The sequence below is a fragment of the Populus alba genome, chromosome 2 (assembly GCF_005239225.2).
Source record: "Populus alba chromosome 2, ASM523922v2, whole genome shotgun sequence".
NCBI classification, from domain to species: domain Eukaryota; kingdom Viridiplantae; phylum Streptophyta; class Magnoliopsida; order Malpighiales; family Salicaceae; genus Populus; species Populus alba.
In genome coordinates, this window is record NC_133285.1 from 9,218,862 (window position 1) to 9,241,997 (window position 23,136).

Genomic DNA, 23,136 nt, shown 5'->3' on the forward strand with positions numbered 1-23,136 from the left:
TTTCTCCGTCAACTCAGCACTCAACAGCCTCATTTTGTTATGACAACAATGCCCCTCGTCTTGGAATTTTCTCCGCCAGCTTCTCTACTGAAAAAGACCCCTCCCCCCATGGCTACCACGCAAAAAATGTGAAATATACTATGCTTCGCATTTTGTATCGATTGCATGCTGTGTTGAAAGAATAAATGTTAACATTTTATTGCTATTCTTCGAGTTTAGTATAATGACTTTTTTTATATATTTTGGATCAATGGAAGATTTATTGATCGGAGATTAATTTTCTTTTAATTGTTAGAGTGTTCTAAATACCATACTGATATTTACTTATTTCTTTCTTCACATAATTAAATTGAAGAGCATATATACTCAAATATCAAGAATGAGTTTCATTTATTTTATTTAAGATGTGTCAAATAATTATATTAATTAAACGAGAGTATTTAGATGATTAACGGGAAAATGTAAGCACTCATTTATCTTTTAATGAATGAGACATAATTTACCGATAAATCATAATGGAGGCAAGTCATCATCGCACACTGACAGGACTGTGCAAGGCAATACAGAGAAATAGAAGGATTCATGGTATCTAAACTGTTAACAGTTATTTTTAAAATATATTTTACATAAAAATATATTAAAATAATTTTTATTTTTATTTTTAAAAAAATTATTTTTGATATTGGTATATTAAAAATGACCTGCAAATATAAAAAATATTAATTTGAAGCAAATAAAAAAATTAACATTTTTTTTAAAACACAAAAATAAATACCTTAAATACCAAAACATGAGTGTTCGAGGTGTTCGAGGGATTCTTTGACCGATTCCACCTCCAATCTTGCATATATATATATATATATATATATATATATATATGCACGAACATTCCCATCGATCTGTAGCAAAAACAGAATCCCATTTCGAGAGAGAGTAGAGAAGGATTCAAACAAACATTTTTCGTACAGATATTCCGAAAAGAAGTGAACAAATAGAGGCTTGCCTGTGTTTCAGGGCATCTCTTGTCTTGTCCAAATTCAATCACGCACGCCATGAATGTTTTTGTGCCACCTTCTCTGTAAATTTGGATCGCCATTTTCACCACTTCGATCCTTCTCTCGAGATATATGGCGTCTCCCATTTTGGTAGGAACCATGCATGGTCGCATCCGTGCGTAGCAAGAAGATGATTTAAGGTGATGTGTATTTTCCAAAAGATTCATTAGTTCATTTCTTCTCTTCTGTATCTTTTGATATTTTAATTTTCATTCTATGTGTCAATCAAGTACATGAATTTTTATTTATTATTTTATTATTTTAATCAAGCACTTTATTTTATCTTTTTAATGTGGAAAATTGCCCTCTAAAATAATATTGGTTTGAATAAACAAAAGTATTTTAAATTAAAACAGACACTTTTAAAAAATTAAAATAAATTATATTAAGATATAAACCATCTTATTTTCTGATAAGTTTTTGTAAAATTTGTTTGTTTAATTACATGCGTGTCTCGAACTCTTTTCCTAGGAGCATCCTCTCTAGTTTGAGCAAAGAAAGTGCCAACCATTTCTAGTCAGAGAAGTGGTGATATCATAATATTGTCATTCGAGTTTTGAATTAATTAGATTATTTTAATTAGCTGTTTGTTTTTATCTCATGAGATATTCGAAAGGACCCAAGAACTGAAATAATTAAGGAGAAACATAATCAAGGTGGCAAAAATAACTATTTTATTATTAGTATTATTTTGAAGAATGAAAAATAATTAGAGATTATAACCGAAATTAAAATTCTTTTGTCCAGAAAACCCAACCATTTTTTTTTAATCTAAGGAACCCTCCAATTTTTTAATTTTTTCACATCTTATATATTAACAAAAAACTATATAAAAAAATTAGTTTAGTTACAGTTTTAATAACAATCTCATCAAGTAATTAATGTAGAATATCACTAGTTAACACTATAAAATTTATAAAATTCATCGGAATGGAAGTATTGATTCCTTTATTTCTTCCTTCCAATGGGATAATCTTAAAATTTATATATAATGGTAATTTTATTGAAAAAGTCTTCCCGAAGTTATTTTAGGACAAAGGATACATGAATGAGTTTCATTTATTTTATTTAAGATGTGTCAAATAATTATATTAATTAAATGAGAGTATTTAGATAATTAACGGGAAAATGTAAGCACTCATTTATTTGTTAATAATGAGACATAATTTACTGATAAATCGTAATGGAGGCAAGCCATCAAGGTAATACAGAAAAATAGAAGGGGCATTGTTGAGTACTCGTATGTTTAAAGTTACATGAAAGTATTATATTAATTATTTTTTAAAATATTTTTTATAATAAAAAATTATTTTTGATATTTGTATATTAAAATAATCTGGAAATATTTAAAAAATATTAATTTAAAATTAAAAAAAAAAAAATTAAAAATATAAAAAACAAACACATCATGGTATCGAACACCATCAAATATTCTATTTCAAGAGATTCTTTGACCGATTCCACCTACAATCTTACATAAAATTTGTTTGTTTAATTAATTACATGCGTGTCTCAAACTCTTTTCCTATGAGCATCTTCTCTAGTTTGAGCAAAGAAAAGTGCCATCCATTTCTAGTCAGAGTACTGGTGATATCATAATATTGTCATCAGAGTTTTTAATTAATTAGATTATTTTAGCTATTTGTTTTTATCTCATGAGATATTCGAAAGGACCCAAGAACTGAAATAATTAAGGAGAAACATAATCGAGGTGACAATAAATAACTTATTTTAATTTTTAAAAATTTTCACATCCTATATACTAACAAAAAGCTATATATAAAAAAAATTAGTTTAGCTTTTTTTTAATATTGAATTTTCTAGGGATTCAATTTTATTATTTATTTTAATTTTTTATAAGTTTTTTAATTGATTTTTTTTAAATTCTATTATTCAATATTATAACATGACTCATGATATAAATTAATTCAAGTTGATCGAGTATGTTATTGTCTTAATATTATATATATATATATATATATATAATATATATATCTTGAAATTATTTTCGTTAAACTATGTTCATATTGCTTTTTAACCTGTTAAGTCAACCGAGTCACTTTCAAATTAACCGCATCATAATTTTTTTTAAAAAAAAAAAAAGAAAAAAAAAACTCTACTAGAAAATATATTAATAACGTCTAGATATTTTTTATATTAAAAAAATATACCCGAGTTCTAACCTATAACATAGTTAGCGCTAGTAAATAATCTCACTTGACATTATTAATCCATTTGGATTTTCAATATGAAAAAAAAATAGAGTTTTGTAGAAATGAAAAAAAAAAGGCGTTTTAGATATAAATATTTTATATTTATAATGAATATATTGTATGTACTATGTTTTTATACTTAATTACACACATATATACAATATTGTAAAATAATTTCTTTTCCTTTAGATCGCAACTACGGTACGTTTCAACACTAATTAATTAAGCAAACACCTTTTTTTCTTCCAGCAACTACTATAGCCTAGTTAGAAGAAAAATTTACTGTAACCGTATATATTTATACATATGCGTGTGCTGAGCAATAAAATATAATTTGTTCATATAAGTTAAATTTATTAATATTAAAAATATATTATTAATGTAATGAACAATAAAATATAACTTGTAGAAAGGTTTTTGGATAAAATTCATTGAAATATTTTTATATCTATAAAAGCTCCAAAAAAATTTTAATTATACCAAAAAATCCAAATGAGTTCAGGGTATTAAAAAAGAGGTAGAAATATAGGTTTATATATATATATATATATATATATATATTAAATGAAGTTTCAAAGATATAAAAATATTTTAACATGTTTTTTTCAGGGATTTTGGTAATCTAATTGCTGTGAATTATGTGATTATATAACAAAGAAAAAAAAGTTGCCATGAATCCTCCTGGCGCCCATGCAAGAGCCTTTGTTTGAAGGAACACTGCCACGAAAAAGCCCCCCTTAATTCTTTCTCAATGTTTTATGGCTTGTATTGGAAAGGAAAATTTGTCGGTATTTAAGTTATAACTAAATACATTTTATTAGTTATTTAATAAGGTTAATTTATTTGGAAGAAAAATAATAATTAAATTCCACTAAAAATAACAAGAATATCATCAAGTAATTAATATAGGATATCATTAGTTAAAGTTTTTTAGCGGAATGGAAGTATTGATTCCTTTATTTCTTCCTTCCAATGGGATAATCTTAAAATTTATATATAATGGTAATTTTATTGAAAAAGTCTTCCCGAAAGGTTTCAATAATCCTCGGACAAAGGATCCATAAGTGGAATCCACTCGAAAACATCATTAAACACAATCCTACCTCGGTACTTCCGAGGAGAGATTTCAAGAGATCGGGATGTATATATTTTGAACTTATACTCATCGAGGATCCAAGCTTCCTTGTCTAACATCTCGGAAACTGTGATGTCCTAGCATTTTCACTCGGTTGATTGACCTTTTTTTTGTGCTTAAGATACTCTCAAGAACGCATTTTGTTAGACATAATTAATAGCATTTAACTCTGTAGATTAATGTAGACTGTGGTAGGTAGCAGAGGACGGACATTTCCAAGCATGGGAGACGCAGAAATTGAAACGCAGACCGAGTCAAGGCACCCTTCGAGAGATCAACAACATTAAGCTTGATTACAGGTACAAGACAAACTTTTTGTTACAGCTTTTCGATTTCTTGATGTCCTGCTACCTTATTCCTCACGTAAGACGGTTTTTAGGCAGGAAAAACACTTGATACATAAACGAATACCTCACTGATTTCTATTTTTATTTTGTCCTTGGCAAATCCTTATTTTATAAGTTTTTCTTTTACTTTATTCTTAGCAAATCTTTTGAGCCTAAAATACCATGCGACTTCAAGATCATTTTCCAGGTTATATAAAATCAGAAAATCCGAAGTTTAGAATTGCATGTTGTTATTCTTCTAAATTCTGGAATTTTTGTATGCATTTAATATTTTGTCCGGATACAAGCTCGGAAAGGTTGTATTAATTAAGATCTTAACCGGGTTTAAATAAAAACTTTTTTACATTTAGCTATATGAGTTTACCATTTTATATATATATTGAATTTAATTATAATAAAAAATTGATTCAAAATAACCAATATTTAGGCAATTGAATAGTTAATTTATTTAGGTAATTGAATAGTTGATTTTAGCACAACAAGAATTTGTGGCGTCTTAATGTTCTCGTTGTTAAACAATTTGCATTTGTTCTACCTAACCTATTTGTAAAGTCCATCGCCACCTCTTTAATTTTTTTCAGGAAATCCGCCAAACCTTGAGATCGCCAGAGAGGCGGAGACAGAGAAGAAGAGAGGGAAGGAGGGGGATTTTACTAACAAAGGTGGGTTTCCGGGATGTCTCGAGTAGCAAGAAGAGACCCTTCACAACTTAAATTTTTACTTTAAAGAGTTTGAAAGGCATCGACTGTTACATTCAAGTCATGGCATGCAATTCAATGGCCATTCCCTCCTCCCCAGCGACTACAGCACAAAAGGATGTGTTCAAAGAACACGATGGTCTTTTCCGTTCAAACTCTGGCAAGGACTTCCGCAACCGAGCCACTATGCAGAGATCCTATTCAGATAACCACCTCTGTTATTCCAGTAACCGTGTACGCGCTGCATCAACACAACCAAAGCTAAAGAGCAGCCGATCGGTTGGGGTTTTCCCATTTCAAATTGCTAGCTCCATTATCCCAACATCACTTCGGTCATTTCTGTTTGACCCAGAGGCAAGCAAGGACATGAATATTGCGAAGGATGCAATTGAAATATCATCAGAGAAGGGTGGGAATATAGGGGACAATTCAGACGAGGGAAGTGCTAACGATGAACTGGGAGAGGTAAAGAGAGCAAATTGGGTGGAGCGGATTTACGAGATCGGATTTCATCGGAGGAATAGACAACGGAAAGCGGATATATATGGAAAAGAGTCATCTGATGCCAACAAAATTGGTGATAGCAATTGTGAGGGTGGTTGCACGGTAGACTACAACTCAGAAGAGGAAGGAGGAGAAACAAAATATGATCGGGAAACGTTTTCGAGATTTTTGGCTCCCGTTGCATGGTCTGATATCAAGCTATTCTCAAAGCTGGCTTTCTTGTGCAACATGGCTTACGTTATACCAGAGATTAAGGTACACACACTGTGTTCTTCAATACAATTATGGAGGCCATCCTTCTAAGATCTGGATATGTTCAGATCTTCTAAACTCCACTGCTTTCGTTAACTCTATGGTACTATCGAGCTATTGGTTAAGAAATTTGGTTTTGGATTTCAAAAAATAACAACGAAAATTAAAACTTTAGGTCAAGAAAATTATCGCCCATTCATTATGTGATTCAAAGCATAGAAATCACTAATCTACTTCGTTCATCATCCCCAGACATGTAATGCCGGCCTAAAGCAAGTATAAATACAAATGCTTATAACACAAGCAATTCATCCATTGATACGCAGGCCATGGATTTGAGGAGATATCACGGCCTACACTTTGTAACATCTTCTTTAGAGAAGAAGGCGGAGGCTGCTGCCATGAAAGACAAGCTCGATCAGGACTCTACTTATGTCCCGGCAGCTGCTTCTGTAGTGGCCAAATCCAACCCGCAGAACACAGAGGAACCTGAGCAGAAGCACCCAATACGGTCATCTGTTGCTTATGGGATTGCTGCCTCAGCAGCATCTTATGTCCAATCACATGCACGAGGCCTTCTTTCTCATGGCGCTCAACCTCAGCAGGAAGATGAGTGTACTGATTCAAGCAGTACTGGAAACCAACCAGTTGAGGACAGAGACCGAACAGTTGAAGATGGTGAGAGATCTCAACGAGTATATAAAAAATCAGAGGTGGCTGCTTACGTTGCTGCTTCAACTATGACAGCAGTGGTTGCAGCTGGGGAGAAGGAAAAACAGGAGGCAGCAAGGGACCTTCAGTCACTTCACTCGGCACCTTGTGAATGGTTTGTTTGTGATGACATAAGCACGTACACACGCTGCTTTGTGATCCAGGTGAATAATTCCTTCACCATTCATTTCATTCTGTATGTTATGTAACATATTCCTAGGCTCTAGAAACAAATAAAAAGAAATCACGTCACAGTTTTCACATTAAACATGATATTCTATTTCTGAAAGGAAGACACGAAACTGATAGGCCTTGAACCTGTTTTCATGTTTCAAAATTGCAGGGATCTGACTCCCTTGCATCTTGGCAGGCAAACCTCCTATTTGAACCAGCTAAGTTTGAGGTAAGTATTGACTGCAAACTCTCGCAACTCGAAAAGAGTCCTTTTGAGGAAAAGATAGACCATATTCTAACAGTAGAAAGACCTTTACCATTGATTAAATACTGTGTTTAACAGGGTACAGATGTGCTTGTCCACAGAGGAATTTATGAAGCAGCAAAGGGAATTTATGACCAGTTCATGCCAGAAATTATGGAACACTTGAACAAGTATGGAAAGCGTGCTAAGCTTCAATTTACTGGCCATTCTCTAGGGGGTAGCCTCTCTCTTTTAGTTCACTTGATGCTACTAACCAGAAAGTTTGTCAAGCCCTCCACTCTTAGGCCAGTGGTCACTTTTGGCTCGCCATTTGTATTCTGTGGAGGCCAAAAAATCCTAAATCATTTGGGGTTGGATGACAACCATGTACATTGTGTAGTGATGCATAGAGATATTGTCCCAAGAGCTTTCTCCTGCAACTACCCCAACCATGTGGCACTAGTCCTCAAGCGATTAAGTGGCTCCTTCCAGTCACACCCTTGTCTAATTAAGAATGTAAGTATATATTTGATCAATTCCAACTTTCAATTCTCAAACCATCCATACATTATTTGCTCAAACTTGCATTGTCTAACTAAAGAGTTTTGACTATCTACTTCATGACATCCCTCAAATTCGACCTCCATCCAAAGGCTCATTCCAAATGTATCATGTACCTAATTTTTTTTTAAAAGTTCATAGATGCCTACATTTGTTCTATAAAACTCAAAACCAATCTCAAGTTTAGATCCATAAAAAAGTAAAAAATACAAAGGAAGTTCGTCATATTTCTCATTCACTTTCTCTGATGTTTTTATGCAGAAATTTTTGTACTCTCCACTTGGGAAATTATTCATTCTCCAACCTGATGAGAAGTCATCTCCTCCACACCCTTTACTGCCTCCAGGCAGTGCACTGTATGCTTTCAACAAAACCCAATATGGGTTCTCTGCAAGTGCCATAAAGGCATTCCTGAATTGTCCCCACCCACTGGAAACTCTTAGTGATCCTAAAGCCTACGGCTCAGAAGGTACAATTTTAAGAGACCATGACTCAAGCAACTACCTAAACGCAGTGAACAAGGTTATAAGGCAAAACTTAAAGATGGTTCGTAAAGTACAAGAGCAGAGGAATCAATTGTGGCCATTGCTGGCCTCACCGTCTCCACATTCATGGAACCATGAAAACACTCTGGAAAAGAGTGTGCTAGGGACCAAGAAAGTCATGACTGGTGTCTGAAGCTCTTTTGCAGGGTTCTCCCCTGGTTACATATGCACAAGACACTGACGAGAGAATTTTCTGTTTCTCCTTTCATCTGTTTGTAAATAGTCAATATGTAAAGCCAATAAACTCTTGTATCTGTATTTATCATTCGTCCTCATTGAATAACGCCTTGGTGAAATCCAATATTTCTTGCAGCAAAGATACGGCAATGTTCTATGCATTCGTTCTTTTTTTTGTTCTTCACAATATTGACTTACCAAGCTACGCTCACAGCTATTAATTATTTCATATTTATATTCTAAGCTGCACTGCTGCATCAAGGGTTACAAAACTAATGACCAACAACTCAATAATCACAATCGAAGGAAATTAAATTTGTTAAAAAAAAGTCACTGAGCAAATTTTAGTGCACTCGATGTAATCCAAGATCTAAATTTTGTAAATAGAACAACTCTAATGTCCTCAGTATCACTACTACAAAGTATAAAGTGCAATGTAACTCCTGACTAGCAATTTAAAACTACAAAAGTTTGAAACTCTTGACCAATACACTTAAAAGAAGCCTCTATTTTATTAATTACAAGCACTCTCTAATGAATCGGATTGTTTTCTAAAAAGATAGCTCTGAAAGATACATAGAGTTTTGAGGAACTACTGAAAAATAGACTTCATGAAAAAATTGCACACTGCAAATGCCATTTGCATATGCATAAATGTAAACATTAACGCAACCGATAGCAGGTAAAGTAGAAAAAAGCAAACAAAGAGATGAGCTTTGACAAAAGAAAATCCATAACTGCTTCGCTCTTTTGAGGTTCGGGTTCAGTGTAATCTTCCATATAAAAGACTAAAGATCACAGCTTTCACCAGTCCAATACATCCAATAGCTACAATTCACTGTGCTTTGAGAATCTGAAAATCAATGACGAAACCTTAGGAAATCAACAAGAGAACATTCACCAAGCACATTCTACACTGCAATTCGATCCAAATCTGAGGCAAATAACTTCACAAAGCCGCCTGTAAAGCACCGATTGACTAACTAAGAACCTTGATTACAATCTCTCTTGCAACCAAACCCTTAAAAGCAAGACCGAAAGAACCGAGCGAGATAATAAAGTAACCACCAATAACTTACCCAGAAGCAGAAAGAAAACCGTCGTCAAATTCTAGAAAGTTCTAGGTTCGTCCGGGGATTTCTCTGATTGAGGAACTTTTTCGAAATCCGTTTCGGCTTTTCTGGGGGTAACGTAGGAACGCCTAGAGGGCGGGCATGGGCGTTGTCCTGCCGTGCTGCCGCTTTCAATCTTTGCCTTGTAATTATAATCCGTGATTGATGTCATATGATCCGTGTGATCAGATGACGTTTGGTAAGGTATTCGAACATTTACCTACTCACATTAGCTAAGAGCATTCACACCCTTCTCTGTATTACGACTCTCCTTTGCTATCATAGCTAGTAAGTGAAGGTTTTTCCCATAGCATCCATGCTCTGTAAAAACTATCTACCCTCGCTTTGCGAATAGTTCTTGTTATATATATATATGCTAGCATTGTAGCACTCCTCAATTTTGTGATGAGAAAAAAGGTGTGGAGGGAAAAGAAGGTGAGGTCGTCGCATGAAAAGGGAAAGGTTGGGTTGTATCTTGATCCGGAGCTAGAGAATCCACTGGAATTGAGTCTTGATCATCTCTTTATCAGATGGTTCTGGTGTTGGAAAATCCAATCTTTGGTGAAGATTTACGAAAAACAACTCACTAGGATTTGGGACACTGTTGCCCAAGAAAGGAATGGTCTTTTTTATTTCTAAATTATGAATCTTTCTAGTTTTCTAACATTGGTTTTCTTTTTTTCTTTTTATGAGATTTGCATTTAGGTCTATCATATTTATATGCCTTTAGTTCTCGGAAGAATTTATGGTCAAGATATTAGAAAATTTCCCGACCGGTAGCTTTTGGATATAGATATGGTTATATAAAGAGAGAAGATCGTGGTGAGCCAACTGCCTGGATGGTGTTTTAATTTGCTTGTTTCCTACACAAACCAAGTAGATAAGTAGTCAACATGTTTTGTCGTTTCTTTTTTGAAATTCACTTCTAAAATGTTCTCTTTTAGTTAGAAGTCAAAGATAGTAACAAATAAAAAAAATGAATATGAATTTTAAAAGTACAAATGATTATAAATGAGAATTTTAAGTTTTGCAGTTGTTAATTTATTGAATGAATAGTTTTCGTAGAGACTTGTAAAATTTTAAAAAGGATAAAAATTATATCTTAACTAGAAAACAAAATAAAAATCTAAAATTATATAAAAAAAGCATGAAATATAAAAATAACAAAAATTATCAAAAACAAGATTTCAAAGTAAAATTTTTAAAATCGAAGTAGTGATTTCATAAATATTCTAAAAAAATATCATTTAAAAATTTATGTAGAAATTTAAGCGTAATCCAATAATCAAAATAAAAGTTATAACTCTTTTTAAGTTATTATTCTAGTCTGGTATAAATAAACTGTTTTTTAAACTGAAATCTATTTTATCAATTCATAAATATATCTACTAAATTATTTATATAATTTATCTAAAATAAATCTTTATTTAAGTATATCAAACTGATATATACTTGTCTAAAATTATTTGTTGTTGCAAGTACAACTATATATAATCTCAATTATTCTTTTCGGTAGGAGTTATCTAGTTAAACGCTCCTTGTGATATAGTTTTTCTAGTTTTCTAACTACTCTATGTGCTCAAACAAACTTGGAAAGAGACAATCTTTGCTGGGTTTTATCCATTTATGTATATGCTACTCTATAATTTTAAAAATTTTATTTTTAGTATGACAAAATAAAGATTCTATTTTTTTATTTGCTTTTTATTAAGGTTATTTTTTTTTTACTTTGGTAATTTTTTAAGAAAAATAATGGAGGTTAATTTTAGCATCTTTAATGACCCTAAAGTTGATAAAACTTGAATTTGTGATATTTGAAGAATAAATTCAAGACCTAAACAGTTAAATTATACATATAAAGTTTAGTAAGAGATTTTTTTTGTTGATTCACTTGGGGTATTTGAACCAACTTATACGCACTTCGACTAATTTTTATTGGCCTTGAAGTTAACGACCAGATAAACCTCCAGTGGTTATCAATATTGGCAATCACAGGGCTCGAACCTGAAACCATAAAGAAACAAATCTTTTGGTTCTAAACTTTTATTACTGAATTACCTACTAAATAGTTCAGTCTGAAATTTTTTATTTACTTAGGTTTGTTCTCAATTTTCCAATAATAAATTGCAAAGTTGTTGCATTTAAAAAAAATTGTCCATTACAATTTTACCGTTTAATATAAACGGTATAATTTGCACCCAACCCAAATTCTTTTATAAATTGGATTTTTTCTATTAAAAATTTACACTTTCATGTATATTTGCGTAGCTTCAATTTCTTTCTCGATCACAGTTGCTCAAAGTTTTTCAAAGGAATCTCAAGAAGGTGGTGGCTAATTCACTAGTCTTACGAAGGGTCAGCCCGAATGCCTAATTTTCACAAGAAAATTATAATCTAGCCTATCAATACCCCAATCCCTAAATCCACTTGCGGCTAAATGACAAAGCGATCGAGTAACTTTAAGGACGAATAAAATATTGTTCTTAGAGAGACATGGATCAACACTAGGATGGATCCAATATGTAGAAATTAATAAAAAAAAGTTAGGTGTGATGGAAAAGAATTCACAAAAGCTACAACCAAAACAAAAACTTTATATTCAAAAGTACATCAAGTTCTCTAATGCATCTTCGATCGATATTATTTTATTTATACTATACTTGAATTGAAAATAAAAACCAAAGTGGTTTCACCTATATAGACATATTGTTTACATAAAACTCATATATTTAAATTATTCAATTTTTTTTTTAAATAATAGATTTCAATGTGTTTTAATATTGGATCAGTGAAATAAAGATTGCTTATCAAAAAATTTAAAATTCACTGTTCTTATTTTTAGAAGAAATTGAAGAGCCAATATAAATGGATAATTATAAATTCAAAGAAGAAGTTCATAAACATTAGAAATGCAACTCCTACAACTTATTCTCCTCTTACTCAAAGTTCAATCAACTTATAAGAAGATGATGTTGTACTTAATGATAATGGCAGTATGGAAAGACCAATAGGTAGAAAAAAGATAAAAAATATGTTGGATTGATCTTAGAGGATTATAAAGAACATAAAATAGAAATGAAATGCAAGAAGGATAATTTTTTTTTTTGAAAATATTTGCTTTCAAGTAAAAGAAAGTAAATGCAAAACATAAAAAAACTAAAATAAAATAAGAGATTATTGTTATTATGTAAAAAGAATGAAACAATAACACGAAGATGAGAGAATAATGTTGATAGATACGATATATATGCCTTAATACTTAATTGAATATTATGAGATGTATCAGATAAATATATTAACTAAATGATATAATAGTAGTTTTAATTTGTATGCATTATTTAAAGTTTCATTATTTTTTTAAGTGTATGCATTTTATTTTTATTATTTTTAATTTTTACTATAATAACAAAATATTTTTTAAATGTGCTATTAAATAATTAGTAAATTATTAGCATATTTTGAAAGTTGTAAACAACATGAAACAACCTACACTTGAATATTAATCTCACAAGTAATTTGAATAATAAAAAATAATAAGATATCCAAAAAGTAGAGACAAAAAATATATTTAGTTAAAGAGATAGAGATATAAAAATAAATTTGTCTCTAAGATAATTTTAGAGTAAATCTTTGTATTCTTAAAATATAAGGTACAAAGAAGATATGTCTCCAAAGACCATATTTGTTATTTTTTATTTTTAAAATAAAATTTTTTTTATTTTTTTATTTAATTCATCATTTCCAGAGAATCAATTTATCTTATATATTAATGCAAAATATAATTTTATTCGTATCTTCTTTTCTGTTTTGTCTTTACCTTCTCTATTTCTTTTGTCCTAACGCTACTTGAATGCACAAGTCATTGGAGTGGGCAAACATCATCATATTCGGGCCTCTAATATAAAATCACGATGATTTATTTAAGATTAATAATCTTATAATTTATTAATTTGGATACTGTTTTTTTCCCCTTTTTTCTCTCTCCTTCCCTGAAACTCTATCCTCAACTCTCTCAATATTTAAAAAACTAGTTTTAAGAAATCTAATCAAAATAATAATAATAAAGAAAAAAGACCCTCTCAGAGGCCCAAACTCCCTCAAATGTAATTTTGTCTAGCCCCCGCAATTTCCATTTCCTCCAAGCAAACACCCCCGCTCCCTTTCTCTCTCTCTGTGCAACCCCGAGAATAATAGGAAAGGAAAAAAACTAATCACTGTATTGAAATTGATCCACGCCTCCATCCTTTATTCAGAGATAAATTCAACGCACCTAATATTGCTTATTGCATTTGCTATGTGGTCCTTTTTAATCCTGCGATATTTCTTTATTTGATTTGCCGACACTTCAATCATTATAATTTTTTTCTATCAGGATTCTGATTTTCTCTGGTTTTTTTTTTTTTTTTATCTGGGCTCGTAATTTCCAGCGTTTCATTTTATTCAGTTTAATTTATTATTCTGTTTTATTCAGGAGAATCCTTTCAATCATGCAATGTCACGTAAGTGCCCAACTTAACTGAAATTGATTTGTGTTTTTTTTACCCAATATTGGTGGAAATTTCAGCACCTGCTTTTTTTTTTTTCCATTTTTGGAAACAGGTTGTCCTGAAAACCTATATCTGAATACTGTACCTGTTTTTTTGTGTGGTTGTTTATGGTTTCAAGTGTTTAAAATTTGTTATTTTCTGGAAGAAAGTTGGTTTGTTGGTTGTGGAATAAAAGGGGGGAGAGGGAGAGAGAGGAAAACACTTGCTTTTATTTTAGGATTGCATGGGAGAGCATGAAGGGTGGGCACAGCCACCAAGTGAGCTATCGCCAAATGGCCTATTGCCCAATGAAGCGCCCTCTGTGATCAGAGTGCTTGATTCAGAGCGATGGTCAAAGGCCGAAGAGAGAACTGCAGAGCTTATTGCCTGCATTCAGCCCAACCAGCCCTCTGAAGAGCTTCGCAATGCCGTTGCAGATTATGTGCAGCGGCTTATTGCAAAGTGCTTTCCTTGCCAGGTGCATTGCCTATATGCCTTAACGTATGAAACCTTTTTGTTGCTCACGCTCATGGTGTATGTCCTGATGGGTTTCTGGATTTAGATTCTATAACCATTGTTGTGGATTGTGTTGGTCCAGTAGAGAGAGACATGGAATAATGCCTCATCGTTATGCCTGGATTGTTGATATGGAATCTGGGAATGTGATTTTGTGCGTAGGAATTGTAAGTTAAGGCGTTGATCAAAAAAATATTTTGTGAAATATGAGATGGTATGTCTTGATTGGCAATGTATGCAAACAAGAGCATTTAGTGGATAATAAGCTGATGGCAGTAAAATACTGTGTTTTCTGTGTAAGTGTCCAAACAAAAAGAATATGTTTGTCTTAATTAGAATAGATTAAAGACCTAAGGTTGAGTTCAAAGACATCAACAACTGTGAACAATGCAGACTGGCTTGCTGGCAGGACTTGAGTATTTTTATAGTGAGAGTGATTTGGATTCATAATATCAATTGTTTCATTGCTGCAAAAGGTATGCATCTTCAAGTTTTTAATATAATTATTTACCCATGATTGCTATGATCTACAGGTATTCACCTTTGGGTCTGTACCACTTAAGACTTATTTACCTGACGGGGATATTGACTTAACAGCCTTCAGTAAGAATCCTAATTTAAAAGATACATGGGCTCATCAGGTTCGTGATATGCTGGAGAATGAGGAGAGGAATGAAAATGCTGAATTCCGAGTGAAGGAGGTTCAGTACATTCAGGCAGAGGTAGGTCCCTTATTAATCCTTTCAATTCCCTTACATTCTGTTTATTTCTTTTGTTATCACTGTTTCTTCATTTTATTTTAAGCTTGCTTCTACAACTAGATGCGATTGTTTGTGTTTGGCTTGAATATATCTAGTTAGTAATGTTGACTTCAGAGTTGTTATAGCAGCAGTAATATTCCATCCATGCATTTTCTTCTACTACAGTGGACTTGTAATCTTCAGTGAATATTTCAAGGTTCTGTGGTATGTTTGAAACAAGTGGGTAGTTTGCTAGACATATGCACTCTGTGTTACCTCTAATTATGGGGCAATGGTGAACACTAGTAAGCTTTTCAACACATTTTCAACATTATTTTGAGGTGAAATTATATTTTGCAATCTAATTTCTATGTAATTTGTTTTGATCGTTTTCATATTTGTTTGTTTAAGAAAATGATTCTCCCTCTGAGATCTGTGTCTAGAAGGCGTACCAAAAAATCTCAATTAAAGATTTCTCAATGCCCTGTACTCTATGAAGCAATTCTTGATGATAGATGTAACTTTCTTTTTGTTTGAATACACATATACAGGTGAAGATAATAAAGTGTCTTGTGGAAAACATTGTGGTAGATATTTCATTTAACCAACTTGGTGGACTGTGCACCCTTTGTTTCCTTGAGGAGGTTAGTGCTCTATCTGGAAAATCTTTCTTACTTCCTTTGTCCAAATATAACGATCCCTGTTGGAACACTTCTGCCATACCAAATTATTAGTGCATTATTCGGAATTCACAAATTATTTTGATGTTTAGCTGTCATGCCCTAATCATTAAGCAACCTCAAAGTTGAAAAAAAAAAAAGTAAACCAAAAAAAGAGGCTAACAAAATGAAAAAGGTGATGGCATAAAGTGCTGTACAACCATGTGATCAGCCTTCCTTAAACAACTGAAAAGTAAAACATGTATTATAATTTCAGATGGAGAAGTAGCATTTTTCCCTTGGTAACTAGAAACCAGGATACTCTTTTATATTTTTGTCCCTGATAGTATTCTTGCCTCTGTAGGTTGATAATTTGATAAATCAAAACCATCTATTCAAGCGTAGCATTATATTGATAAAGGCCTGGTGTTACTATGAGAGCCGAATACTTGGTGCTCACCATGGATTGATCTCCACCTATGCTTTGGAAACCTTGGTTCTATATATATTTCATGTTTTCAACAACTCCTTCGCGGGTCCTCTTGAGGTGGATTTTGGTGCTTGGTCTCACTGTCTTGCTGCATTCCCCTCTTCGTTTATCTGATTCTTTCTCTATCTACCTGTCTAGGTCCTTTATCGTTTTCTCAAGTTCTTCAGTAAGTTTGATTGGGATAATTTATGTGTTAGTCTCTGGGGTCCTGTACCTATTAGTTCACTTCCAGATGTAACAGGTATGCTTGATTGATTGGAGACTCCTTTCCATCTTCTCAATAAGTGACCCTTTCTTTTTTTGTAAATATTTGTCAATCTACTGGCACCAACTATTTTAGTGAAATGTTACACAGCGGAACGTCCTCGAAAGGATGGCGGAGAGTTACTACTTAGCAAATTATTTCTTGAGGCTTGTAGTGCTGTGTATGCTGTTTTACCTGCTGGACAGGATAATCAAGGGCAACCTTTTTTGTCCAAACACTTCAATGTTATTGATCCTTTGCGTGTAAACAACAACCTGGGACGTAGTGTCAGTAAAGGTACACAAATAGAACCCTGCCATGTTGTCTGCTACCAAGTTAACTGTTGTTTGAATATTTCTCCCTTTTCATTTTGAGTTGTAGATATGTTTTATTGTGCATCTGCATGACAAATGCACTTCTTTCTTCTTCTTCCCTTTGACAAGTTACTGTAGATAGCACAGAATCAGGACTTAATGTCTTGTCTTTTCTTTGCTGGCTTTTAATATTCATTGAAGCATTATCCAACTGCAATTTTTTTTCTTTATTGATTGTGTCATTTTTTATATGGTACAAACTAGCATTACCTTTGGTGCTATTTCTTCTTTATACATGTTTCTGCTGACAGTAGCGTGCAAGAACCGTAAGAGAGGTTTGTGCAGTTGTTTTGCAAATTTCTCCTTAAGTTATTTTGTACACCATGGTTTTTAGTGATGATTTCAAGCAAAAATGGATAGAAAAGGTTTTGATAAAGAAAGGTACCAGAAATAAAGAAGGGGCAAAAGATGTATGTTGATGTATTTCTATATTTATTTTTTTGTTTATTCCTTGCAAAAAAGGAAAAAGAAAAACATCTGTAACTATGTTTCTTTTTCTGCCTCTCTCTCTCTCTGGTCTTCAAATATATCCTAGTTCTTGTTCTTTTATTGGTAGTAGGGTTAAGGCTTATAACAGGGAAATTGGGCATTCAAGTTGATATACTTAGATTTTTCGTTCTAGGACTTGTAAAGGGTTCTTGTGTTGTCAATTGCCTAAATATGCTATTAATATTGACGTGTTAATGGTTTTCCATTATTTGCCTTACCTATATACATATGTATACATATTGGTCGAAAATTTAATGTAGGTTAAGTGGTCTGGATGGTGGGAATGGTTGCAAATTGTAATTGAGGTTAAGAGTGTACAGAACAAAGGGAAATGATAACATAAGTGTGCTTCTCTAAACTTCACGCGTGCATATGGGCATTTATGTCCTTGGACGCAACAGAATTTGATTGGAATGTAAACATATAGATCAGTTCATGAATGTTTTATACTTCTTACTGATCTGTTACATTTAGTAATTTTTATTGTGTAATACAACCTACATTTTCCAGGTAACTTCTTTAGGATACGCAGTGCGTTTGCATTTGGAGCTAAAAGGCTATCTAGGTTAATTGATTGCCCCAAAGAAGACCTGTGTTTTGAAGTAAATCAGTTTTTTCTGAACACCTGGGAGAGACATGGTAGTGGCCATCGTCCTGATGCGCCAAGGAATGATTTGTGGCTGTTGAGATTGTCAAATCATGATCACTTGCATGGGCCTGAGAGTCTAAGGAACAATTCAAGCAGCAAACCTTCCGGTCATGAAGCTCAAGTTGATGTGGCTCATGGCTCATGTACTGTTCCCTCCCAGAATGATAATTATTCCATAGATAGCACATCCAAAGGTAGTGAAGTTTCAACACTTTCTCGTACTCAAAGCCAAAAGACTAACGCTAACACTAACAGCACAAGGAGCACCTCTGATCAGAGTAGAAGGGAATCTACTTCCAATCAGAGTATGCATGCTGATAGAAGTCAGAGAAATGAAAAGCCCGACAACTTAGTCACCGACTTTCAGGGAAGGTATCCTTTTGCTAGGACACGCTCTAGTCCTGAACTTTCTGAGACATATGGCGAAATTTCTTCTCAAGGAAGGCGTAACAAAGTCCAAGAAAGTGGGAAAGGCCAGTCTTCATCTGCTAGGCTAAATCATGGCAGGAGGAAAAACCTGGGATCTGATAATTTGAAAAACCATGGTATTAGCTCTTCAAGTGATGATCCTTCATCTGTTAGGCACACCATTTCCAGTCAAAACTGCAATCCTGCTGCTGATTCAAATAGTTACCACAAAGATCCATGCTTGGATGTTGCCAGTGAAGAATTTGTTTCTGTCCTAGGGTCACAGGGGATGCATCAGGAAGAGCAAGATCTTGTGAATGTGATGGCTTCTTCTACTGGTCTGGATTTCAATGGACAGGTTCATGTTCCACTGAATATGGCACCTGGTCACATTTCTCTTCCAATTCCACCTTCTGTTCTAGCTTCAATGGGATATGGTCAGAGAAATATGGGTGGAATGGTACCCGCAAACATTCCCTTCTTGGAGACTCCTTGGGGTTTAAATATGCAATTTCCTCAAGGTTTGATTCCATCACCATTAGCCCATTATCTTCCTGGCATTGAATTGACTTCAAACCAAGAAGATTCAATTCAACCTGGTAATGAGAATATTGGTCCCATGAAAATGAATGTCAGGGAGCCTGATCATGATTTCTGGCATGAGCAGGAGAGGGGCTCCATTAGTGGGTTTGATATAGAAAATGGAAGCTTTGAGATGCATCAATTAGATGATCCGCAGCCTAGTTCATCTAGTTATAAATTTGTTTCATCATCTCGAAGAGGTGGCTCTGGCAACTCTTTGAGAGCTCACCAGAAGCTCACCAGAGAAACCCGAGGGCCAGCTAGGGAAGAATCTATAGGTGCTTTAATATATCAAGAAAACAGAGGCACTGAAGAATACTTTGATGATAGAAGTGCATGTTCAAGGTCCTTTACTACGGTGAATATTAGTCCTTTGAGAAGTAAAACCTCATCTGAGAGTTCATGGGAAGGATCATCAGCAAAGATGTCAAAGCCTGTGAAGGAAAAAAGAGGTAGGAAAACAGTTTCTTCTGCAGTGCAGTCTTCTGTTTATGGAAAAGGTAAGAGTGCCTCTGAACATTCTTCCAATCTGACAGATGATGACAATAAAGAATGGAATGAGCCATCAACAATGGGCCCTGAACCTGAAAGAAGCATAGGATCCCAAACTGAATCTTCTGCTGCTTTGCATGTTTCAAGGCATCAAGTACCTGGATATGAAAGAGCACAGCCAAGTGAATCTGATTCATTGGTACCCATTGCTCCAGTGCTCTTAGGTCATGGTTCACGGCAAAGATCTGCTGATAACTCAGGGTCAGGGACTGTTCACTATACATTTTATCCTGCAGGGCTACCAGTTCCATTTGTTACAATGCTTCCACTGTACAACTTCCCAACTGAGACAGGAACTTCTGGTGCATCAACTAGCCAATTCGACGGTGAAGAGGGCCTTGATAACAGTGATTCGGGTCAAAATTTCGATTCATCTGAAGGAATTGATCTATCTGAGGTCTTAAGTACCTCCAGTTCTATGAGAATGGCTGCTTCTGTAGAGCCATTGGAACACAAACCCGACATTCTTAATAGTGATTTTCATAGCCACTGGCAGAACTTGCAGTTTGGGCGTTTATGCCAAAACACACAAAATCCTGCACCTATGATTTATCCATCACCTGTTATGGTGCCGCCTGTGTATTTACAGGGCCGTTTTCCATGGGATGGTTCTGGGAGACCAGTTTCAACTAACATGAATAATTTTACTCAGCTTAGTATTGTTCCAGTTGCTCCACTACAGTCTGCATCTAATAGACCTGCTGGTGCCTATCAGCATTATGTTGATGAAATGCCTAGATATCGAGGTGGAACTGGGACCTACTTGCCGAATCCAGTAAGGTTACCTGACCAGCTTTATCTTTTGTTCTTTCCATGCTCCCCCCACCCCCCTCTTTGTTGTGCATGTTTTTTTGTATCAACAGTGCAGTTGTCATTGGAGAGAGGCAGAGAGTTGCAACCGTCATTCAGTTGTAATATTTTTTATGTACTTATGTTTGCATGGATGCTTTGCACTTCTCTTGCCATGTTTTCTTGAACTGTAGACCCTTCTAGTTCTCCATTTAGACAATCTTTTCCCCAGTAATGACCGCTCATTTGATGAGCTTATGGTTTTCTTTGCCATGTGCTTTTTATTCGGTGGTAGTAATTTGGTTCTGGTTGCATATTATTGGAAAACTATTCACCTTTAATTTACCTGGATGTGGAAAATATGTGCTGTGATTGTTTGATTCTAACATGGTTTGGAAAGTTGGCATTTTTTTGGTTAAAATAATTTGATTTTGTGTCATATTCAAATAGTTTTGAATTATGCAGCATTTTGTACACTTCAAATCTATAATTTTTTACAGTTAAGTTCTTACTGCAGAAGGTTGCTGTCCGAGACCGGCATGCTACAAATATGAGAAAGGGAAATCACAACTACAATAGAAGTGACCACCATGGTGATAGGGAAGTGAGCTGGAACAATAATTCTAGAGCACGAGCTGCTGGGCGCGGCAACAATCGCAGCCATGCTGAGAAGTCTAATACAAGGCCAGACTGGTTGGCTGGTGAGAGTCAAGCTGAGAGGACATGGGGCTCACATAGACATGATATGTTCCCTTCGTGCCAGTCTCAGAATGGTCCAATCCGCTCAAACACAACTCAGAGTGGTTCCAGCAATGTGGCATATGGCATGTATCCATTACCATCCTTGAATCCTGGAGTGTCATCAAATGGACCTACCATTCCTTCTGCTGTCATGCTGTATCCTTATGATCATAATACTGGCTATGGTTCTGCAGAGCATCTTGAGCTTGGGTTCGTTGGGCCAGTAGGTTTCTCCGGTGCAAATGAGACCTTGCATTTAAATGAGGTGAGTCGATCAAGTGGGGGATTTGAGGACCAAAGGTTTCATAGCAGCTCTGCTCATCAGCCATCACCAGATCAGCCTTCTTCACCCCATGTCCAGAGGTAGTTACACTGTTTATTTCTTGAAGTCAGTTATAGAAGTGCAAGATTTCAGAATTGCTGTGTGTTAAAGGCAAGTTGGTGTAAGTTTGCGGTGTATTATACTAGTACTAGAGTTACTAATGCAATGTGGTTAGCGGTCTCGTCCATATTATAAATTATTATATGTGACGTAACAAGCTAATTTTAGGATTTGATTTATTGTGTTAACAGGGGGATTTGACTTTCGTTGCAACATCTATGGCCCAGAGGAATCAGGTATTATCAATCAAGGATGACAATTCCCCCTCGTGCGTTTCCAAACCAGGGAGAAAACGATGGTGGGAGAAAACGATGGAGGGAGAAACCTTCAACTACAAGGTTTTTCCATTCTCGCCTTATTGTCAATGGTTTCTCAGTTTGATGCATGTCATCATTTTCTCAAGGTCGCACTTCTTGATGACTTGTGCTTGTTTGTACACTAGAAGTCATTATCGAACCTGTCCTGCTTACAAGAATTAACAGATTGGCAGGTAATGGGATGCAGGCTCTGTGATTAGTTCTTTTTTAAAATATATTTTAGGGTTCAACACCATGTAACTCCACTGATGTAGAAGCTCGCAGATTTAGAATCTAGAACTTTATCGTGTTCTAAAAAACGTTTCTCGGGATCTTCTTCCACGATGTATTAGGGATTTTGATTCATGAGTTCGGTGTAACAGCTATACTATACTCGTTTCAAGAAGTACGGTGTAGTAATACTACCCCCAAAGATGGGGTGAAAATGCACGATGCTCTCAGGTTTCCAATGGTGATTGTTCAGGAAAGCTTCTGTTCTTTTTATGGTCAAATACTGTTAAGTTTCTAGTGATTTTATTAAGGATTTTTTTAAAAAAAATTCACGATGTTGTAAATATTATGCGACTTAATTGAGGACAAAAATGACTGGGGACTACTGAGAATAGGAGGATAGTTGAGGCATTACTTTGAGACTTTCACATCCTTTCTTTTATAGGAATATCTGCCCATCCTTCTACTTGGCTTTGCTCTTTATTTTTTATCTTTTTTAAAATAATAATAAAATAAAATAAAATAAAAACAATTTTCGTTAGCTATGCGATCTTCAGCATAATTTTCTATTTTGGGATAACAACAGTGCAATGTATAAACAACTGATGGATCAGTCTGCAACCTTCAAAAATTTTAGAACTTAATCCTATTTTGCCTTAGCTTTAACACATTAGTCCTCCATGTAAAAAAAAAACATTGCATTAAAAATCCTCAGTTTGAAAAGGTCAAGCCGCACGTCG

At 34.2% G+C, this 23,136-nt stretch overlaps 2 protein-coding genes and 1 long non-coding RNA gene across 11 annotated transcripts; 2 read left to right on the forward strand and 1 right to left on the reverse strand.

Annotated features, from left to right (window-relative positions):
• The first annotated feature begins 5,211 nt into the window (after nt 1–5,211).
• LOC118057706 (phospholipase A1 PLIP1, chloroplastic) lies at nt 5,212–8,572 on the forward strand. The gene is made up of 5 exons (XM_035070362.2): nt 5,212–6,207; nt 6,531–7,079; nt 7,259–7,318; nt 7,433–7,849; nt 8,156–8,572. Exons 1-5 carry the CDS (start codon nt 5,512–5,514, stop codon nt 8,570–8,572), a joined length of 2,139 nt encoding a protein of 712 aa, XP_034926253.1. The 5' UTR covers nt 5,212–5,511.
• LOC140955238 (uncharacterized) lies at nt 8,102–10,549 on the reverse strand. Its single transcript, XR_012169055.1, has 2 exons — nt 9,696–10,549; nt 8,102–9,469 (listed from the first exon to the last, which is right to left on the reverse strand). It is a non-coding gene; the product is annotated as an uncharacterized lncRNA (long non-coding RNA).
• Nucleotides 10,550–13,699: 3,150 nt separating this feature from the next.
• On the forward strand, nt 13,700–22,635 carry LOC118057707 (uncharacterized). 9 transcript variants are annotated; one of them, XM_035070369.2, is made up of 10 exons: nt 13,702–14,732; nt 15,304–15,492; nt 16,062–16,154; nt 16,534–16,716; nt 16,798–16,900; nt 17,015–17,200; nt 18,277–20,732; nt 21,264–21,570; nt 21,682–21,850; nt 22,061–22,635. In XM_035070369.2, exons 1-10 carry the CDS (start codon nt 14,499–14,501, stop codon nt 22,068–22,070), a joined length of 3,930 nt encoding a protein of 1,309 aa, XP_034926260.1. In that variant the 5' UTR covers nt 13,702–14,498; the 3' UTR covers nt 22,071–22,635. The 9 variants fall into 9 exon arrangements, 8 of the variants coding, with proteins under 8 accessions (XP_073263564.1, XP_073263565.1, XP_034926260.1 ...); XM_035070367.2 differs by having other exon boundaries at nt 13,703–14,732; nt 18,277–19,857; nt 19,942–20,732; nt 21,264–21,850; XM_035070364.2 differs by having other exon boundaries at nt 13,703–14,227; nt 14,328–14,732; nt 21,264–21,850.
• The last annotated feature ends 501 nt before the right edge of the window (nt 22,636–23,136 follow it).

Bases quoted from the DNA above. Each gene is read 5' to 3' on its own strand.
- LOC118057706 (XM_035070362.2), top strand. From the start codon at position 5,512: ATGGCATGCAATTCAATGGCCATTCCCTCCTCCCCAGCGACTACAGCA. The intron at 7,319-7,432 runs GTAAGTATTGAC...TGTGTTTAACAG, and splicing joins TTGAACCAGCTAAGTTTGAG to GGTACAGATGTGCTTGTCCA. The intron at 7,850-8,155 runs GTAAGTATATAT...GTTTTTATGCAG, and splicing joins ACCCTTGTCTAATTAAGAAT to AAATTTTTGTACTCTCCACT.
- LOC118057707 (XM_073407462.1), top strand. From the start codon at position 14,499: ATGGGAGAGCATGAAGGGTGGGCACAGCCACCAAGTGAGCTATCGCCA. The intron at 17,201-18,276 runs GTACACAAATAG...TACATTTTCCAG, and splicing joins GGGACGTAGTGTCAGTAAAG to GTAACTTCTTTAGGATACGC. The intron at 20,733-21,263 runs GTAAGGTTACCT...TTCTTACTGCAG, and splicing joins GGACCTACTTGCCGAATCCA to AAGGTTGCTGTCCGAGACCG.